At 36.9% G+C, this 17093-nt stretch overlaps 2 protein-coding genes across 2 annotated transcripts in view; one reads left to right on the top strand and one right to left on the bottom strand.

Moving 5' to 3' along the window:
* LOC124539409 (LHFPL tetraspan subfamily member 3 protein) overlaps window positions 1–2360 on the bottom strand; it is a 34202-nt gene extending 31842 nt beyond the window's left edge. Inside the window, exon 1 of the mRNA XM_047116801.1 lies at window positions 1798–2360. Within this exon, the coding sequence (XP_046972757.1) occupies window positions 1798–2200 (403 nt within the window). The 5' untranslated portion in view covers window positions 2201–2360. The remainder of the gene's footprint in view (window positions 1–1797) is intronic.
* Window positions 2361–2929: 569 nt separating this feature from the next.
* LOC124539223 lies at window positions 2930–16772 on the top strand. The gene is made up of 10 exons (XM_047116520.1): window positions 2930–3186; window positions 4781–4951; window positions 5444–5542; window positions 6087–6219; window positions 6553–6936; window positions 9429–9535; window positions 12187–12402; window positions 12903–13472; window positions 14324–14424; window positions 15311–16772. Exons 1-10 carry the CDS (start codon window positions 3094–3096, stop codon window positions 16770–16772), a joined length of 3336 nt encoding a protein of 1111 aa, XP_046972476.1. The 5' UTR covers window positions 2930–3093.
* Window positions 16773–17093: the final 321 nt, after the last annotated feature.

Below are 17093 nucleotides of genomic sequence, written 5' to 3'. Positions count from 1 at the left end.
TTTCCCTTTTTTAAATGTTAATAAATAAACGATGCCGTATACTGCTATAGTTTGTTATTTTCTCGATATATTTTATTGAATAACATACATAAATGAATACACAAGTTTGTGAACAGGTTTATTTATATTAAAAGTTAATCGTAATAACAGGTTCATTGACTTTTACTTTTTTTTTTAACTTTTTTCTGGTTTCGACATCCCTATAAGACGGATGTTCGATGCAACACCTGTCTAGCGCAGGAATAACTACCGGTTGCCGACATTTCTTCATTTCTTGTCTAGAAATCGATATTAAAACACTTAATATACCTCGGTATGTTGTACTGACAATACGCTGTATGAAAATGAAAGTGTGTTAGCTTGTCTCGCAAACCGGATTAATTAAAAGAATCAGAACAGGAACAAATTAACAGATGTAGGTAGCTTTATATTACTACAACAAAAAAAATGTATAACTAATACATACTACATAGGTACATACTCAAAGCAATTACCAAGTTCACAGTAAACTCAAAAGTATATTTTGTATAATTATATGCATTAATATTACAAAACAATATCCCTGTAGTGACTCCAGGGTAGACTGGATTTGACGATAAAATTTAAAAATAGGTATTTCATCGGTTTATCTTAAAGTTTTCTCAGAAAGAACAGCTCAAGCACATGGATGGAGGACGTAAGCGTTTTGCTTGCGATCTCACAGATTATATTAACAGACTTTTTAAGGAGCCTCTAAGGCTTTAACATCCTTTGTAAGGATTCAAAATATTTAAAATATTGTTACTATGTGTATATTACTGTTGATATCGGTGAGTGAAATCCTTTATTTTATGTTACGTATTCGATATAATAACTCGATATAATCGATTGTTGAACTCGCTATTATTACAAATGATAAATTGTCTGACATTTTATAATTGTCATAAATGACACTTTGGACAGGTAAAAAATTAAAAATGGCGACCGGCCGGCGAACTCAAAAACAATTATATACATATTTGGAGCCGGATTTATTATTATTTCAATAATTAATTACTACAGAAATATTATTTATTGATAATGGAATAAAAGTCGGAAACATAATTAAATACCGATATAAGGTCATTTAAAATGATTTTTCTCATTTATAATTGATTTACATTGTTTTAAATAAAGTAGCAGCCAGTAGGTCTCACCTGATAGAACGGTTCAAATAAACTGATATTCTAATATTTACGCTTACATTAGTATTGGTAAATTCTAAATGAAATCGGCAATTTTTAAATAAGTCTTAAAATGACTGTCATTTACTTAACAAAAATAATAAGACATAAATAATTTCTCTGTATGTGTAGGACAAAGAAGGCTAGCAGCATTTCCTCACCGGATAGCTAGTAGCCAGTCTAATACTAAAAAAAATCTCAAACGGACATAACGAAATATTATTGAAATATTAGCGATATTTATCGTGATATGAGACTGACAATGCAATACAAGGTCAATATTGCATTCAACTTTTACTTTCGCTATAAAATTTATCGATAAAATCAAACTGGTAGGATATAAAACATTTTTTTTAAATAAACCTCTCGTTTTAACTACAAATAAATTAGTATACTTCATTTATTATGGTAGCAGTTTCAAGCTCGAAAGGATTACAAATAAACAAAGGTAAGATATAGGTAGTTTCAAAAACTATCCTCAACATCATCCTTCTTTTTTGACGTCGGTTAATACTGTTAACGAACGCTGTATGTGTCATCGGCGGTGTCATCGATGATATAATTATATGATTATTTAATTAAATTGTAAACTCACCAGAAAGTAACTGGAGCCATCCGCATATATGAAAAACTGTCGTCGACTGACAGAAGAAAAACAAGAGCATGGCGCATATAGTAAACAAGGCCAAAGCGACCGCAGCTCCCACTAACACAGTCGCGACTTTGAACACGAAACCGTTTATCGACAGAAAATCATCGAGTCGTCCTTTACAATCCTCCACAGATTCATCAGCTCTGCATATTTGCCACAAACCGAACTTCCTCGGGTACTCAGTTTCCAAATCACCGATCCATTCCGGAGTAACGAACGCCACAACGCTTATAATCGCGTAGCAAATCGTGAATATAGCCCAAAGTACACCAATCGCTTTCGAATTACGGACGTAGTTCGTAGCGTATAAATGTGATGAATCCACGTATTCGATTTTCGAACCCATTATGAGATATCAAAGAGAACAAACTACTGGCACATTTTTTTAAAGAAAATATTGATAGTATGTTTATTACACCAATAGCGTAACACAAAACTATAAGCAATTCGCGGACGCTTGACACACTACTAAAAGCGGATACAAACTACAAAGTCGTACAACCTCTCGCTGCGCCATTCAACTAAGTGAACGAAAGTGGGGATAAGTAAAATAATCAAGCTTGTAAGTTGTAGTCCGTGCTTACCTGGACTTTAAAAAAGAAACTTTTATAATGACGAATGAATATATTGTATTGCATTAATTTATACTTCCAGTTTATGTGTTAAGACACATTTTGTCAGTTTGTTCTAAAAGCACATGATACTCATGGCGGGACATAAATATTTACAATGTTTTACTGTGAGTTAACGACATCTGTTGGTAATCGAGTTAAGTGTAAGTTGGTAATATCGAGTGAAAAAAAGATTATTAAATATTATTTAAGTTTTTATTTTTAATAATTTTATAAAAAGGTTCATAGGGTCTTTTTATATTCCATATAACATAATTGAAATTATATGAAATTAACTATGCGTGTATAGAAATTTAATAAGCCGAACCAAATGTGATGGTAGCAGTTTTTACGTAATGCAGTGTATTTTCCGTGCCGTTTTAATTTAGACGGTTGTTCATGAGGTCAATCATATGCGTTGCTGTCAAAGTCATGCATAGTTGTAATGCATTACTGCACTTGTGTTGTGTGTTCAAAATCTATACAGCGGAATATATAACATATTTCAGTATAGAATTATCTTATTTTCCATTATTCTTGTTTAAGTTTAATATTGGACAATGATTAGTGATTAACTGTTTATTTAATGCCATTTGTATCATATAAAATAGTGTTTATGTAAATAAATATGTCGGTAAGAGATAAGTGGGTTCGCCGGTTTTCTATCGACGAGACGGCAAAACATAAAAATGGTTTTACTATTTACAAGATAACATCCGTAGTAAGTGTTTCTATGGTTTTATTTATGATACTAGTGAATAAGTACTTCATTTTATCTGATTAATAACAAAATAAGTTTGTATCGGCAAGTGAATGTTATTGATTAGTGCAAATATTGCTACTCAAAATCCGAAAGTAGTCTTGTGGTTACACTAAATATAAAATGTTAATAACCCTGACATATAAAATAGGTATGTTAAGTTACTTTGTTAAAATCTACTGAATATATATTTTTTTATCGTATTTAATACAATGTTACCATTTTATTTGATGTTATAAAATATTGTGAAATACATATTTTCTATTTAACATAAAGAGTTATGTACAAGTGATCATTTTTTATACCTTATTCTAAATAAGTCTTCTTTCTACTAATTATTTATTTTTTATAGTTGGCATTTTTATGAATTAAAAATAACTTTGCATAATATATAGTTCATTTAGTAAATACCAATAGCAACGTCACATCTGAGTGACTCGAAATATTTAGTTAGAAAAAATATAACTACAGAAACATAAATATAACTGAATAAGGAAAAACTTGTGAAATATGTATAATTTTAAATATAGCAACGGTGAGGTTTGTCCATGCTCCTCTAGATTGTTACCAACTATACTTTATATTGATTTAAGTTTGAAGGACTTGTAAACATTCTAACATGTACAGCTATTACTACTGATACTACTAGTGTTTTTGAGTAAAGATGACCACTTACTATACACCCCTTAGATAGGCAAAGATCATGATGTCGGATGCCATTCCTAAAATTATTAATAAATCATAGGTTTTATTGTAGACTAAATATTTGAAAGCAACTTCAAAAAAAGGAGTGTTCTCAATTATACCGGTATATATATTTTTTTAAACTACAGATAATCAACAACAAATACAAAAATTAATGCAAATAAGTGTATTATTGAGTGAGAAATAAATGAAATAGTATAAGCAGGCTATATTTATACAGATTCAAATATTAAGGTTGGCTAGAACAGGTATAACAATCAGAAAAATAAAACAATCAGTTAAAGTATATATAACTGATTGTTTTATTTAAACCATATTTTTATACTGTACAGTAGATCTAATAATGGGTCATGTACTCACAAGGGACAATATTTTAGACTTTTATATATTCAATTATTATCACACAGTATAAATTTATTTAAGTATAAGAAAATCTCAGTTATATAATCTCTAATAACTTCTATAAGTTGGTTGCGGACTTTTTTTTACATATAAACTGATGATGAAATTTGACGATCTCCGTGGTTGAGTCGTGTGTACATCGGTTTTCATGGGTACGCCACTCTGACGTCCTGGGTTCGATTCCCGGCCGTTTCGATGTAGAAGGTTTATTAGTTTCTATGTCTTCTTGGGTCTGGGTGTTTGTGGTACCCTCGTTTCTTCTGATCTTCCATAACACAAGTGCTTCAGCTACTTACATTGGGATCAGAGTAATGTATGTGATGTTGTCCTATATATATTATATTATTAATTTATTTACGGTCACAGATAAAAACTAGCAATCCGTCCCGGCTTTATACAGGTGCACTATGTACTACAAACTTTAGTTATATGATATTTGTTTTTCCAGCTCTTTCCATTAGAATCTCCAGAAGCAGTGACAATAATATCAGTATGGAAAAGGTACAGTGACATACAACAGCTTCACAAGTCTATGAAGTCACTACACAGTGGTCTACATCTTAAAGGCACATTCCCGCCGCTAGCCAAAAGCAGTTTCTTTAAAAGATTTCATCCAGAGGTGAGATTTAAATCAATATACTATTAACTTACTTAGAATATCATACTAAGTAAGTTAATAGTTCCTACACATATATATGTATATGTAAGAGTTTGTAGTTAGTACTCATTAATAATACAAGATAGATTTAATTAAAAATGATTATTATATAATACTAGCGGGCTTTACTTGTGTTTTTGGTGTTTAGAAGATATAAAAAGCAGTCTAAGTCATTTCTTAGAGTTTAAGCTTAGTTAATATTAATTTAATACCGAATTTCAATGAATTTGATTCAGTGATTTGGCCGAGGAAGAGCAACAGACAAACAGGCAGAGTTACTTTCGTATTTATAATATTAGTACATATTGATTGGACAAACAATAATTACTGAGTTTCTGAGTTACTGAGAACCAGAAGTAGCATTTAATTTATAATCTTTTTTGAATTGCCAATTCAAATTCAAGCCTCCTGTTAGGTAATTGTAATGTTTAAAGCTATTTGATATATTTTCAGGTAATCGACGAGAGAGCAAAGACAATAAAAGCCCTTCTAGAGTTTGTTGCGGAACATAGGCTTCTATTCACGAGCACTGATTTTGTTAATTTTCTTCAGGTAATGTAAATATTTTGTTAAATTTTTTTATGAAAAAATGTTAACTGCCTCACAGATATTTACACTTTAACTCCTCTCTCCTCAAGAAGGCTTTCATCAACCCTCCTTTCCTATATATCTCGTTGGATACTTTTGTCGCAGAATTTAATCTGAATCGTGTTGGCTTCTTCACGAAATTTTCAATCATAGCTGAGCAAGAGATATGTTGAACCATGCCATAATGTACCATTTTTTTCTAAATATATATTTGTGTTTAAATAAAACTAGTTATAGCGGATTTGAATCGCGTAAATTAATTATTTTTGACATCCCGACGTTTCGAGCACTTTACAGCGTTCGTGGTCACGGGTAGACAGTCTACCCGTCTACGTCGGGATGTCAAAAATAATTTATATGCGCGATTCAAATCCGTTATAACTAGTTTTATTTAAATGTGTAATAATTGCGAAAATTTAAGACAACTTATTTATTATTATTATATATTTGTGTTCATACTATGTGTACTGCTGGTATACATACACATAATGATATTTCTAACCATCAGACCGGTTATCCAGAACCTGACCCGAAGCCTTCAGGAGTGATCAACGCGATACGGTCGTCTCTACATCTGCCGATAGAGGAAACTCCGCCACTCGAATACCAGACATCTGAAGATGAAGCTCGGAGTCCTACCAGTAATATATTTACATTTACGTCTAGATGGGCTGGATTTTTCCAAATAAAATTTCAGGGTGACCCCTACTACTACAAAATCTAATTAAATTAAGATTGAGACTAACTTGATCTTTGACTGCCATCGACTATATGTTTTTGGGTAATTTCGTACCCTAATAATTATATACTACTTGCGTTTGAAATTACATGGGTTTATTATTTTTTCTAAAAATCGATTATTTCATAACGGAAAAATAAGTGGCTTTAAAAAGGTCTTTGAAAATCTTACGATTGAAATTGAAATTTTTAAATAGCACTACGCTATTTAAAATATGCCCTGTCTTCCTTTCCAGCTCGAAACGAAACTGCGAATAACGCACCGGCCACACCGACGGACATCGACATATCACAGATACCGATATACGAGGCGGCCGACGTCGAGATCCGGGAGTCCGACTCCGACAGCTTCGAGTCGCTGGACTCCCTCGACAGTCTCGATAGCGAGCTGTACGACGAGCTCAGTAACTTCGACGCGCCAAGCGTCAAGCGGAACATGTTGCCGGATCTTATCAACTTCGACGCGCCCTCCACGTCGCGCCCCGCCCGCGCGCCGTCTCGCTCGCACGCGCCGCGGGAGAGCGAGACGGACGCGGAGCTGTGCGAGCGGCGAGGAGACTTCTCACAGGCCTTCGAGTGTTACAAGGCGCTCGTGGGCGAGTTGCTGAGCGCCGTGCGGGGTGAGTGGCAGAATAGTATAGTAGAGTGCCTGTATAATGTATACGAGTATGCATGGTTTTAAAAAAACACCGGAAAATAAATGGAGAATAATCTTCTAAAACTAGTGGTTTTGATTTCGGTCATTATTTACCTATGTAAGACCTCGATATATTTTTTTTTTCATGATGATGATGATATCATGTCTGGTTTGGGCTATTGTGGACAGTCACGTGGTCAGTCAGTCGGTCAGTCAGTAAAACCAAAAAAACTATTTATCAGTCCTGGTACCCCGGGATGTCACAATCTGCGATCTCATGTTTAGCAATCAATAAAATAGGATGTTTTTATAACGGGTATATGATGGTATGTGGCCGCCTGTGAAATTACCATTGGTCACAGAACTCTTACAGCAATGCATAAACAATCATGGAAAGTAAAAAGCTATTGTTTGTAATTCTAACTATATAGACCACTCCCCCTTTCAAAATGAAACAACAAAAAGTCTAGTTGTTCGACATAATATCTAAAGAATATCTAGATCAGGTGGTATCTAGGTCATAGTGGTAGAATTACCACCAGTAAATATCACACCATTGTTAGCTTGATATTTTTAAGGAAGCTGATACATGCGTCAATATGCAAAAATATATACTTTCATTAATTACAATAAGAAAGTGTAATTATGTTAATGTAAATATTATCGCTATCAGCTAATATTGACACAATTAACTAATTATTCTGTAGATATTCTTGAGATGCATTTTATTGATAAAAAATCGTTTAATTTCGAATACAATAATCGTTTCTTAGACTTCTAATATTAGAAGTATTGAATATGCGGAAGGTCCCTTTTTATTTATATAGGTCACCTGATGGTAAGGGGTCACCACTGCCCATAGACAATGGCGCTGAAAACTGCGCCAAACTTAGGAACAAAAATGTCGTATCCCTTGTACTTTTAATTAAACTACCTAACTCATACTTCAAACTCGAAAACTTTGCTGATTGTCGGTAGAAGGTTTGATATGTATGTGGTACCACAAAGTAAAAGAAAATGCCATCTTAATACACTTAAACACAGACAATGATAGCTTGTATATGTGAGTATAACGAATCAAAATCAAGATAGTCTTTATTCGAGAGGCTCCATAAAACCACTTTTGAACATGTTACAGTGTTGAGTTAAATGTAAAGCTTCCGATTCAAAAGGTAGAATCTAGAGGGAATAACCGGCAAGAAACTCAGTAGTTACTCTTTAATCGTTCCTGGAATGTAGCAATCAAGCATAAAACGGTAACAAATAACTATAAACCATTTACTAATGGATGACTCATTATAATGTATTAATAAATAATTACTCCGCGCCGATTTCACTATTCGTATAATCAGGCTTGACCCATTACACGGCAGAGATAATGCTATCGAAATCGCTTTATCGTTGAAACATTCATTATTAGTTCACAAATCAATAAACATAGTCGTCTTTGTATATTCAAATGGATTTTTTGTACATGTGTGGTTATTTACAAGAGTACGATGGAATTATATGTGAGTTAATAGTGTTTTAGTATAGGCTATTGGCCTAACTGACTTTAAATGTACTGCCAATACCAACATATCTTGAATGCACTGGCAAATTCACGGTTAATATGTCAATAGTTTGTGTTTTTGTAATGGAATTGTATTGCTGTTTGATTCGGTATGGTATTTAGTATTGTTGTGATTTGATTGAAGTACAGAGAGACTAACATGACTACTGAGTTAGTGGGAGTCAGTTAGGACTGAATTGTGCCATCTTGTGAGTCAATAATAATAATTATTGATTTAGTACAGCACGAGGGAGTATCTTAGATCCCATGGTTGGAAGCATTGATGGGGAGTACTTTTAAGTTTCACGCTGTAAAACATGATTAGTTTAAATTAACATGGTTATTTTTATTACTACAATTATTATATGCGGGATTAACCATGTTTTTTTTATTTTTATTTGGTATTATTTGATATTTCGACATTATTTACGAAGGTTTTGTTTACGAGACGTGATACGTTTTAATTGTAGTGATAAAAATAACCATGTTAATTTAAACATATTATGTATTCCAGCGTACAACGTAAAGCAAGGTAGCTTCGTTTAATATAGTTGTCAAATGACGATTCAAAAGTGCTTGTAAAAGTCTACTTGAATGAAGTATATTTTGATTTTGTAGTAATGAGTTTATTTTCAAATATAACAAAGACACTTTCTTGACTTACTTCGTCTTCTTAAATTAAAAAAAATCGCCTTTAAAAAGAAGGGATCAAAATTTTACAGTACGACGGTTCCGCGCGGTTTCACCCGCATTTTTATTCATGTTCCGCCCCGCGGCTCAACGCGATGTTAAATAGTCATTAACCTTTAAATATCACTCATTCTAGGATTCAACATCACTCCAGTTTTATAATATCATGTTATGTTACCATTTGTCTCGTATTTTGTAATCTTGTAACCTTTTTTTATACAAAATGTCCGCAGCGGAGACGGATCAGCAAACTCGGGTGGTGATGAAGGAGAAAATTAACAAATACCTCTCGCGCGCTGAAGATATATACAAGAATCATCTTTCCAACAATGATCACAGTGTAAGTACTATGTATATTAATAATCTTTGTTCAAAAAATTACTTTAAAATATTTAGGTACCGTCCGCAGAAAAATGTGTATAAATAACTGCCTTGTGCCTTCTCATTAAAGAGCTTATTCTAGCATGTGTCTCCGTAAGGGATTAGTGGACGATGATAATGATTTGGATACATGTTGAACAATTTCACCCGAAACATGCAGATTTCCTTTATGTTTTCTTTATCATTGAGTGCAATTTTGTGGAGATGAAAAGTTTTTGGTGCCTTACTGGATTTTATGTTTCTTTATTTAAATTTTAGTTTGTTTGGGATTCTTTAGAAACTCTATTAGAAATAATAAATAGAAATATGATTTTCATGTACCAAGAATGTTTAAGTACCAAAAATTAGTCCTCAAGAAACGATTCCCGTAACTGACACTAAGTAGAGAATAGATAATTCTATTATATCGTATAGACTTAATAAGTAATAATCTGTAAAAGTTCTCAAATAGTTTTTTGTCATGCCGCATGTGATCACAATTATTTATTATTTTTTTCCCTTAGTCTGTTCCGAATTTTACATAACTTACGTACACCACGCAAAAAATCAAAAATCAAAAATCAAAAATCAAAAGTATACTTTATTCAAGTGGGCTTTTCGTGGAATCGTCATTTAACAATTAAGTGAAGCTACCACCGGTTCGGAAAATAGATTCTACCGAGAAGAACCGGCAAGAAACTCAGTAGTTATTCTTTTTCAACATTTAAAAAAATACAGTCATGTTAGTTAATTTTTAAGTTAATACAATTATTAAATTAATATATCCTGCCTGGAAGTCAACAGGTATTAATTCCACGCTTTTTTATCATCTACAAAATCTTGTATCGAATAATACGCCTTTTTCACCAATGTATTTTTTATAAACGATTTGAATTTACGAGACGGCAAAGTTAAAAATGTCTGTGGAATTTTATTATAGAAATGGATACCTTGCCCCAAGAAAGATTTATTGACTTTGCGGAGTCGGAAACTTGGCGTTATAAGCTTATCCTTACTTCTAGTGCATATACAATGATTATCACTGATTTTATCAAAGTGATCAATGTTACTATGAATATACATGATATTGTTGTAAATATATTGCGACGCAACAGTGAGTATTCCTACCCTGTTAAAAACCTCCCGAAGAGAATCTCTAGCTCCAAGATTATAAATAAACCGAATTGCTCTCTTTTGTAAAATAAAGACAGATTCAATGTCTGCAGCGTTACCCCAAAGTAATATGCCATATGACATAATACTGTGAAAATAACCAAAATAAACTAAACGAGCGGTATCAATATCAGTTAGTTGTCTAACTTTTCTAACCGCGTGTGCTGCGGAGCTGAGTCTCCCTGTTAGGGACGACAAATGGGGACTCCACTGAAGTCTGGAATCCAATTCTATTCCCAAGAACACGGTAGTATCGGCTACATCAAGCGGGCCACCGCTTAAAGATGTATTATAATTTTGCTTTCTAACATTGGGTAGGGTAAAAACTACACATTTTGTTTTTTGAGTATTCAAAACCAAATTATTTACATTAAACCAATCTTGTATCTGTGATAAGGCACCGTTCACATCGTCATAGTCAGTTTTTTTCCTGTCAACCTTAAAAATCAGTGAAGTATCGTCAGCAAACAATACTATATCACAAATACCTTTAACAAAGAAAGGAAGGTCATTTATATATACTACAAATAGAAAGGGACCCAAAATTGAACCTTGTGGAACACCCATTTTTAGCATAGATCCAGTAGACTTTATTCCATTAATGAAAACTTGCTGGATTCTTTGACTTAAGTATGAAGCAATGAGATCAAGAGCCCTACCTTTAACGCCATAATATTTGAGCTTATAAAGAAGCGTCTCGTGTTCTACACAATCAAATGCTTTAGATAAATCACAGAATACTCCAATAGCATTCTGTGATTTCTCCCAAGCATCGTAAATATGCTTAAGAAGCGCAATTCCCGCATCAGTTGTTGATCGACCTCTTGTAAAACCAAATTGCTCACTATGAAAAATTGTATTTGTACCAAAATGGATAAGAAGTTGATTTAAAATATTTTTTTCGAAAATTTTACTTAAAGATGGGAGTATTGAAATAGGCCTGTAATTACTGGGATCGCTCCTATTTCCATTCTTAAAAAGTGGTAAGACTTTACTACATTTTAACAAGTTAGGAAAAGAACTCGTGTCCAAACTCTTGTTAAAAATTACTGCTATATATGGAGCAATATCGTGTATGATGTTATTTATGAATTTTACCGAAATGCCCCATACGTCGTTAGTTTTTTTAATATTGAGTGTTTTAAATACTTTTATAACATCTATTGCAGAAACTGTTTCAAAAGAAAAATCAATAACGCATTTAGAAACATGTTTATTTAATAATCTAGCTGCATCTAATGTAGATGATTTTAAATGAGATGTTATTATATTAGGTATGTTATCAAAAAATATTTCAAATAAATTTGCAACTTCCAAATCAGAATTTGTGTATTTACTGCCTATGTTTAAATGTGTGCAGTAAATTTGCACCCTGAACGGCACGCCCGAAGTGAATTATGTATATAACTATATACTATATAACTTGCTTTTTTACGCTGTGACTCTATTTAATTGCAGCAGCCGCCCGCGCCCCCCGCGCCTCCCGCGCCCCTCGCCCCGCCCGCGGCCTCCGCCCCCGCGGGCGGGGCGGCGTCGCGCGGCGCTCACGCGGCGCTGCCGCTGCACGTGCTGCGCGCGTCGCGCTCGGAGCTGGGCGCGTACCGCGTGCTGGCGCGGCGCGCGCGCGTGCTGCTCGTGCTGCACGACCAGCAGCAGCACTGCCGCGCCATGAAGGTAGAGCCCCGGTACTAGTACTTGACGGAGCCGGGATACTACTCGATAAGGGAATATTCTGTTATCGCGATTACTATAAACGCCTTGCCAAACATTTACGTGTGGATTTACAGAAACAAATGTATTGAAACTATCATTAAATCAATCCCCGCAACCCGCCGACCGCTTGGCGGAGCCAGGGTCCTACTCGATAACATGGAAAATTCTGTTATCGCGATTGTCATTATTATCTTTCAAAACATTGACGTGGAGATGTCCAGAAACAAATGTATTGAAACTATCTTTGAATCAATCAAATGTTCCCATAGTTTTATTCGTGTGAAATGCATCCAAGAAAATGAACAATGAAGTAGATTTTTATGACAGTCATCAAATTCTTCTGACGATATGTAAACAAACAAAAAGATATTTTTTACTTAATAGCGATAACAATATTACTCACACTTTTAGTTTCAATTAATTCATTCATTAATTCTTAAAATGTGTGTTTTTTATTCCAGGTCATTCAAAAAATACCAAAAAATCTAACGGAATTCGACGATTACTTCCACCAAAGATCCAATGAGACTCGACAGCCGATCCTTCCCACTCTCATACCCTACATGGTCCCCCTACACGCGTACGTGGAGACGGACGATCTCATATTTCTCATACTCTCCTACGCACCCGGAGAGAGACTATTCGATTACATCAAGAATTATAAACACTCATCTCCGAATACGAGACATGTTAATTTAGAGAACGTGTTTACTGAACAAAATAAACGACACGACGATATCGATGTACAAAACGATAATATCGATTCCGTAAACGATATTGTTAATAAAATCGATGTTTACGATGACGTCAATGAAAATATCGAAGGAAGGGATGTTTTGGACAATGTTGATGTATCAGTGAACGAGTTAGTCAAAAATTCTCAGAAGCTACTTCTGAATGTCGACAGAGTGCTAACAGAGGTACCGAATATTAGTAGTGTACGAAAAGAGGAGCCTAAACTTGAGGTGGAAGAGGAAAAGAGAGCGAAGATGGAGAGAGAGACTGAAAAAATTACAATACCGAGTAACATAGTGAGTACCATTTTGTACATCTTTTCATTTTATAATATTTTATGTGAGTCATCTACTTCCTTTTCTTTTAAGTAAGTTATGTGTCGGTTTTCAAATTTAATATTAATGATAAAGCTATTGTAAAATAAGTATCTTTTTTTGGACGCTTTTCGAATTCTAGTACAAATTTGAATTTACGAATTCTTTCACCTGGTATAAAAAGTTGAAGGTTTTGTGTTGAGTCGAGATGGCCCAGTGGTTAGAACGCGTGCATCTTAACCGATGATTGCGGGTTCAAGCCCATGCAAGCATCGCTGTTTCATGTGCTTAATTTGTCTTTATAATTCATCTCGTGCTCAGCGGTTAAGGAAAACATCGTAAGGAAACCTGCATGTGACAAATTTCATAGAAATTCTGCCACATGTGCATTCCACCAACCCGCATTGGAACAGCGTGGTGGAATATGTTCCAAACCTTCTCCTCAAAGGGAGAGGGGGCCTTTAGCCCAGCAGTGGGAATTTACAGGCTGTTGTTGTTGTTGTTTGTTTTAATCGTTCTTTTTTTTGTGGTATAGGTTGGCGGACAAGCATATGGGCCACCTGATGGTAAGCGGTCACCATCACCCATAGACAATGACGCTGTAAGAAATATTAACTATTCCTTACAACGTCAATGCGCCACCAACTTTGGAAACTAAGATGTTATGTCCCTTGTGCCTGTAATTACACTGGCTCACTCACCCTTCAACACAACAATACTGAGTACTGTTATTTGGGGGCAGAATAACTGATGAGTGGGTGGTACCTACCCAGACGTAAATCACCAAGTAAATCAATTCAATAAATAAATTCTTTACCGTAAATCTTTTCCAGTCTGCACCTAAATCCGAGATACCTCCATCAGCCGTGTGTCGGTGGGGCGCTGAGATACTCACAGCCTTGGAAAGCTTACACAATTGCGGAGTTATATGGAGGTGAGGAGCTTTATACTATTTATTATTATTTACTACTAATTTACCTCTTCTCTTCTTGTATAGACTTTTGTAAAATTATGAATAATATTCTTTCAACACTTTCTCCTATTACAATCTTCTTTTTGTATAAAATTGAACTTTCTCCGAATCAGTAAAAAATCTTTGTATATACAAGTAATTTTAGTGGATATGCATCGCTTTCAAAGCGATGCTGCTTACAAACCAAATAAGTTGGTTAGGTTAGGGGTTGTCACAAAATCATTACAAATATTAAAAGTAACTCTAAAGCTCGGTACACATAGATACGATCAAATAGAAATGTAAAAGATTTCGTCAAAGCTTAGGAATTCTTTAAATCAATTCTAGTAGACTAATCTCCAGCTTTTTTTGTCATTTTTTTCACATAATAATGAAAAAGAATGCGAATAATAAAGCGCTGGTAAGTTAGTGTTGAGCTCTTTAAAAAACTTCATAAATAAAGTATATATCTGGCAGGAGTTAAAGGATGCCTTAGGGATATTTTGTGATTTATCTGAGGCCTTTGATTGTGTGCAACACGAAATTTTGGTCAGGAAGCTACGTCATTATATTATCAAAGAAATTGAGCTCATTCTTCTGATGTCGTATCTAAGCCTTCGGATTCAAAAGGTTGAATATCAATTGAGAGAGATCTCTCGAGGCTACTTCTCGGGGTTCCTCAAGGATTAATTCTTGTCCATTTCTTTTCCTTGTTTTATATAAATGACCTGCCACATCATTAAGGTAATAAAAATGAGATTTTTCTTTGCTAATGGTATTTCTTTAAATTTCAACATCATAAAGCTTTTGATTTGATTTATCTAGAGATAAGAAAACACAGTTAACTGATCTCTACTCTTGCCCGCAGGGACCTGCGACCGCGCAACGTGTTGCTGGGCGCCCGCGGACACGTGCTGCTGTCCTACTGCGTCGCGTACGCGGACAGCGACGTCACGCTCGCCAACCTCGCGCGCTCCGGGGAGAAGGTACGGTATGGGGACACGTGCTGTGTCCCGCTGCGTCGCGTACGCGGACAGCGACGTCACGCTCGCCAACCTCGCGCGCTCCGGGGAGAAGGTACGGTATGGGGACACGTGCTGTGTCCCGCTGCGTCGCGTACGCGGACAGCGACGTCACGCTCGCCAACCTCGCGCGCTCCGGGGAGAAGGTACGGTATGGGGACACGTGCTGTGTCCCGCTGCGTCGCGTACGCGGACAGCGACGTCACGCTCGCCAACCTCGCGCGCTCCGGGGAGAAGGTACGGTATGGGGACACGTGCTGTGTCCCGCTGCGTCGCGTACGCGGACAGCGACGTCACGCTCGCCAACCTCGCGCGCTCCGGGGAGAAGGTACGGTATGGGGACACGTGCTGTGTCCCGCTGCGTCGCGTACGCGGACAGCGACGTCACGCTCGCCAACCTCGCGCGCTCCGGGGAGAAGGTACGGTATGGGGACACGTGCTGTGTCCCGCTGCGTCGCGTACGCGGACAGCGACGTCACGCTCGCCAACCTCGCGCGCTCCGGGGAGAAGGTACGGTATGGGGACACGTGCTGTGTCCCGCTGCGTCGCGTACGCGGACAGCGACGTCACGCTCGCCAACCTCGCGCGCTCCGGGGAGAAGGTACGGTATGGGGACACGTGCTGTGTCCCGCTGCGTCGCGTACGCGGACAGCGACGTCACGCTCGCCAACCTCGCGCGCTCCGGGGAGAAGGTACGGTATGGGGACACGTGCTGTGTCCCGCTGCGTCGCGTACGCGGACAGCGACGTCACGCTCGCCAACCTCGCGCGCTCCGGGGAGAAGGTACGGTATGGGGACACGTGCTGTGTCCCGCTGCGTCGCGTACGCGGACAGCGACGTCACGCTCGCCAACCTCGCGCGCTCCGGGGAGAAGGTACGGTATGGGGACACGTGCTGTGTCCCGCTGCGTCGCGTACGCGGACAGCGACGTCACGCTCGCCAACCTCGCGCGCTCCGGGGAGAAGGTACGGTATGGGGACACGTGCTGTGTCCCGCTGCGTCGCGTACGCGGACAGCGACGTCACGCTCGCCAACCTCGCGCGCTCAGGGGAGAAGGTACGGTATGGGGACACGTGCTGTGTCCCGCTGCGTCGCGTACGCGGACAGCGACGTCACGCTCGCCAACCTCGCGCGCTCCGGGGAGAAGGTACGGTATGGGGACACGTGCTGTGTCCCGCTGCGTCGCGTACGCGGACAGCGAAGTCACGCTGCGTTTCTTACTGTTTATATATTGGTGTTCCTGTTAAAAGTTATACAGTTTATAGCATTAGTTTTTACAAATCTTTGAGCGACCTAATTTTCTGTTAACTTTTTCTGAAACATTTGATTTTTTAGCTTACACCACACAATTTCATATAAACTTAATCGTCATGTGTTTACTATCACTTAAGTGATAGTTTTGAAAACAGTTTATTAGTTTTATGAAGGGATGAATGTATTCTGTCCTGTGCTTAATATTGGCATTCCACAGGGGTGTATTTTGGGTCCTTTATTATATTTTGTATACATAAACGATCCATCATTTCATTTTAAACAATTCAATTATTTCTTGGTGCATTTTATAGATAAACAAGTTGTAGCTATGATCACAGAAACAAGAGACATTTCATTGATTTTTTTTTAGATTAT

The sequence above is a fragment of the Vanessa cardui genome, chromosome 22 (assembly GCF_905220365.1).
Source record: "Vanessa cardui chromosome 22, ilVanCard2.1, whole genome shotgun sequence".
NCBI classification, from domain to species: Eukaryota; Metazoa; Arthropoda; class Insecta; order Lepidoptera; family Nymphalidae; genus Vanessa; species Vanessa cardui.
This window is presented reverse-complemented; position numbering and strand designations above follow the sequence as displayed.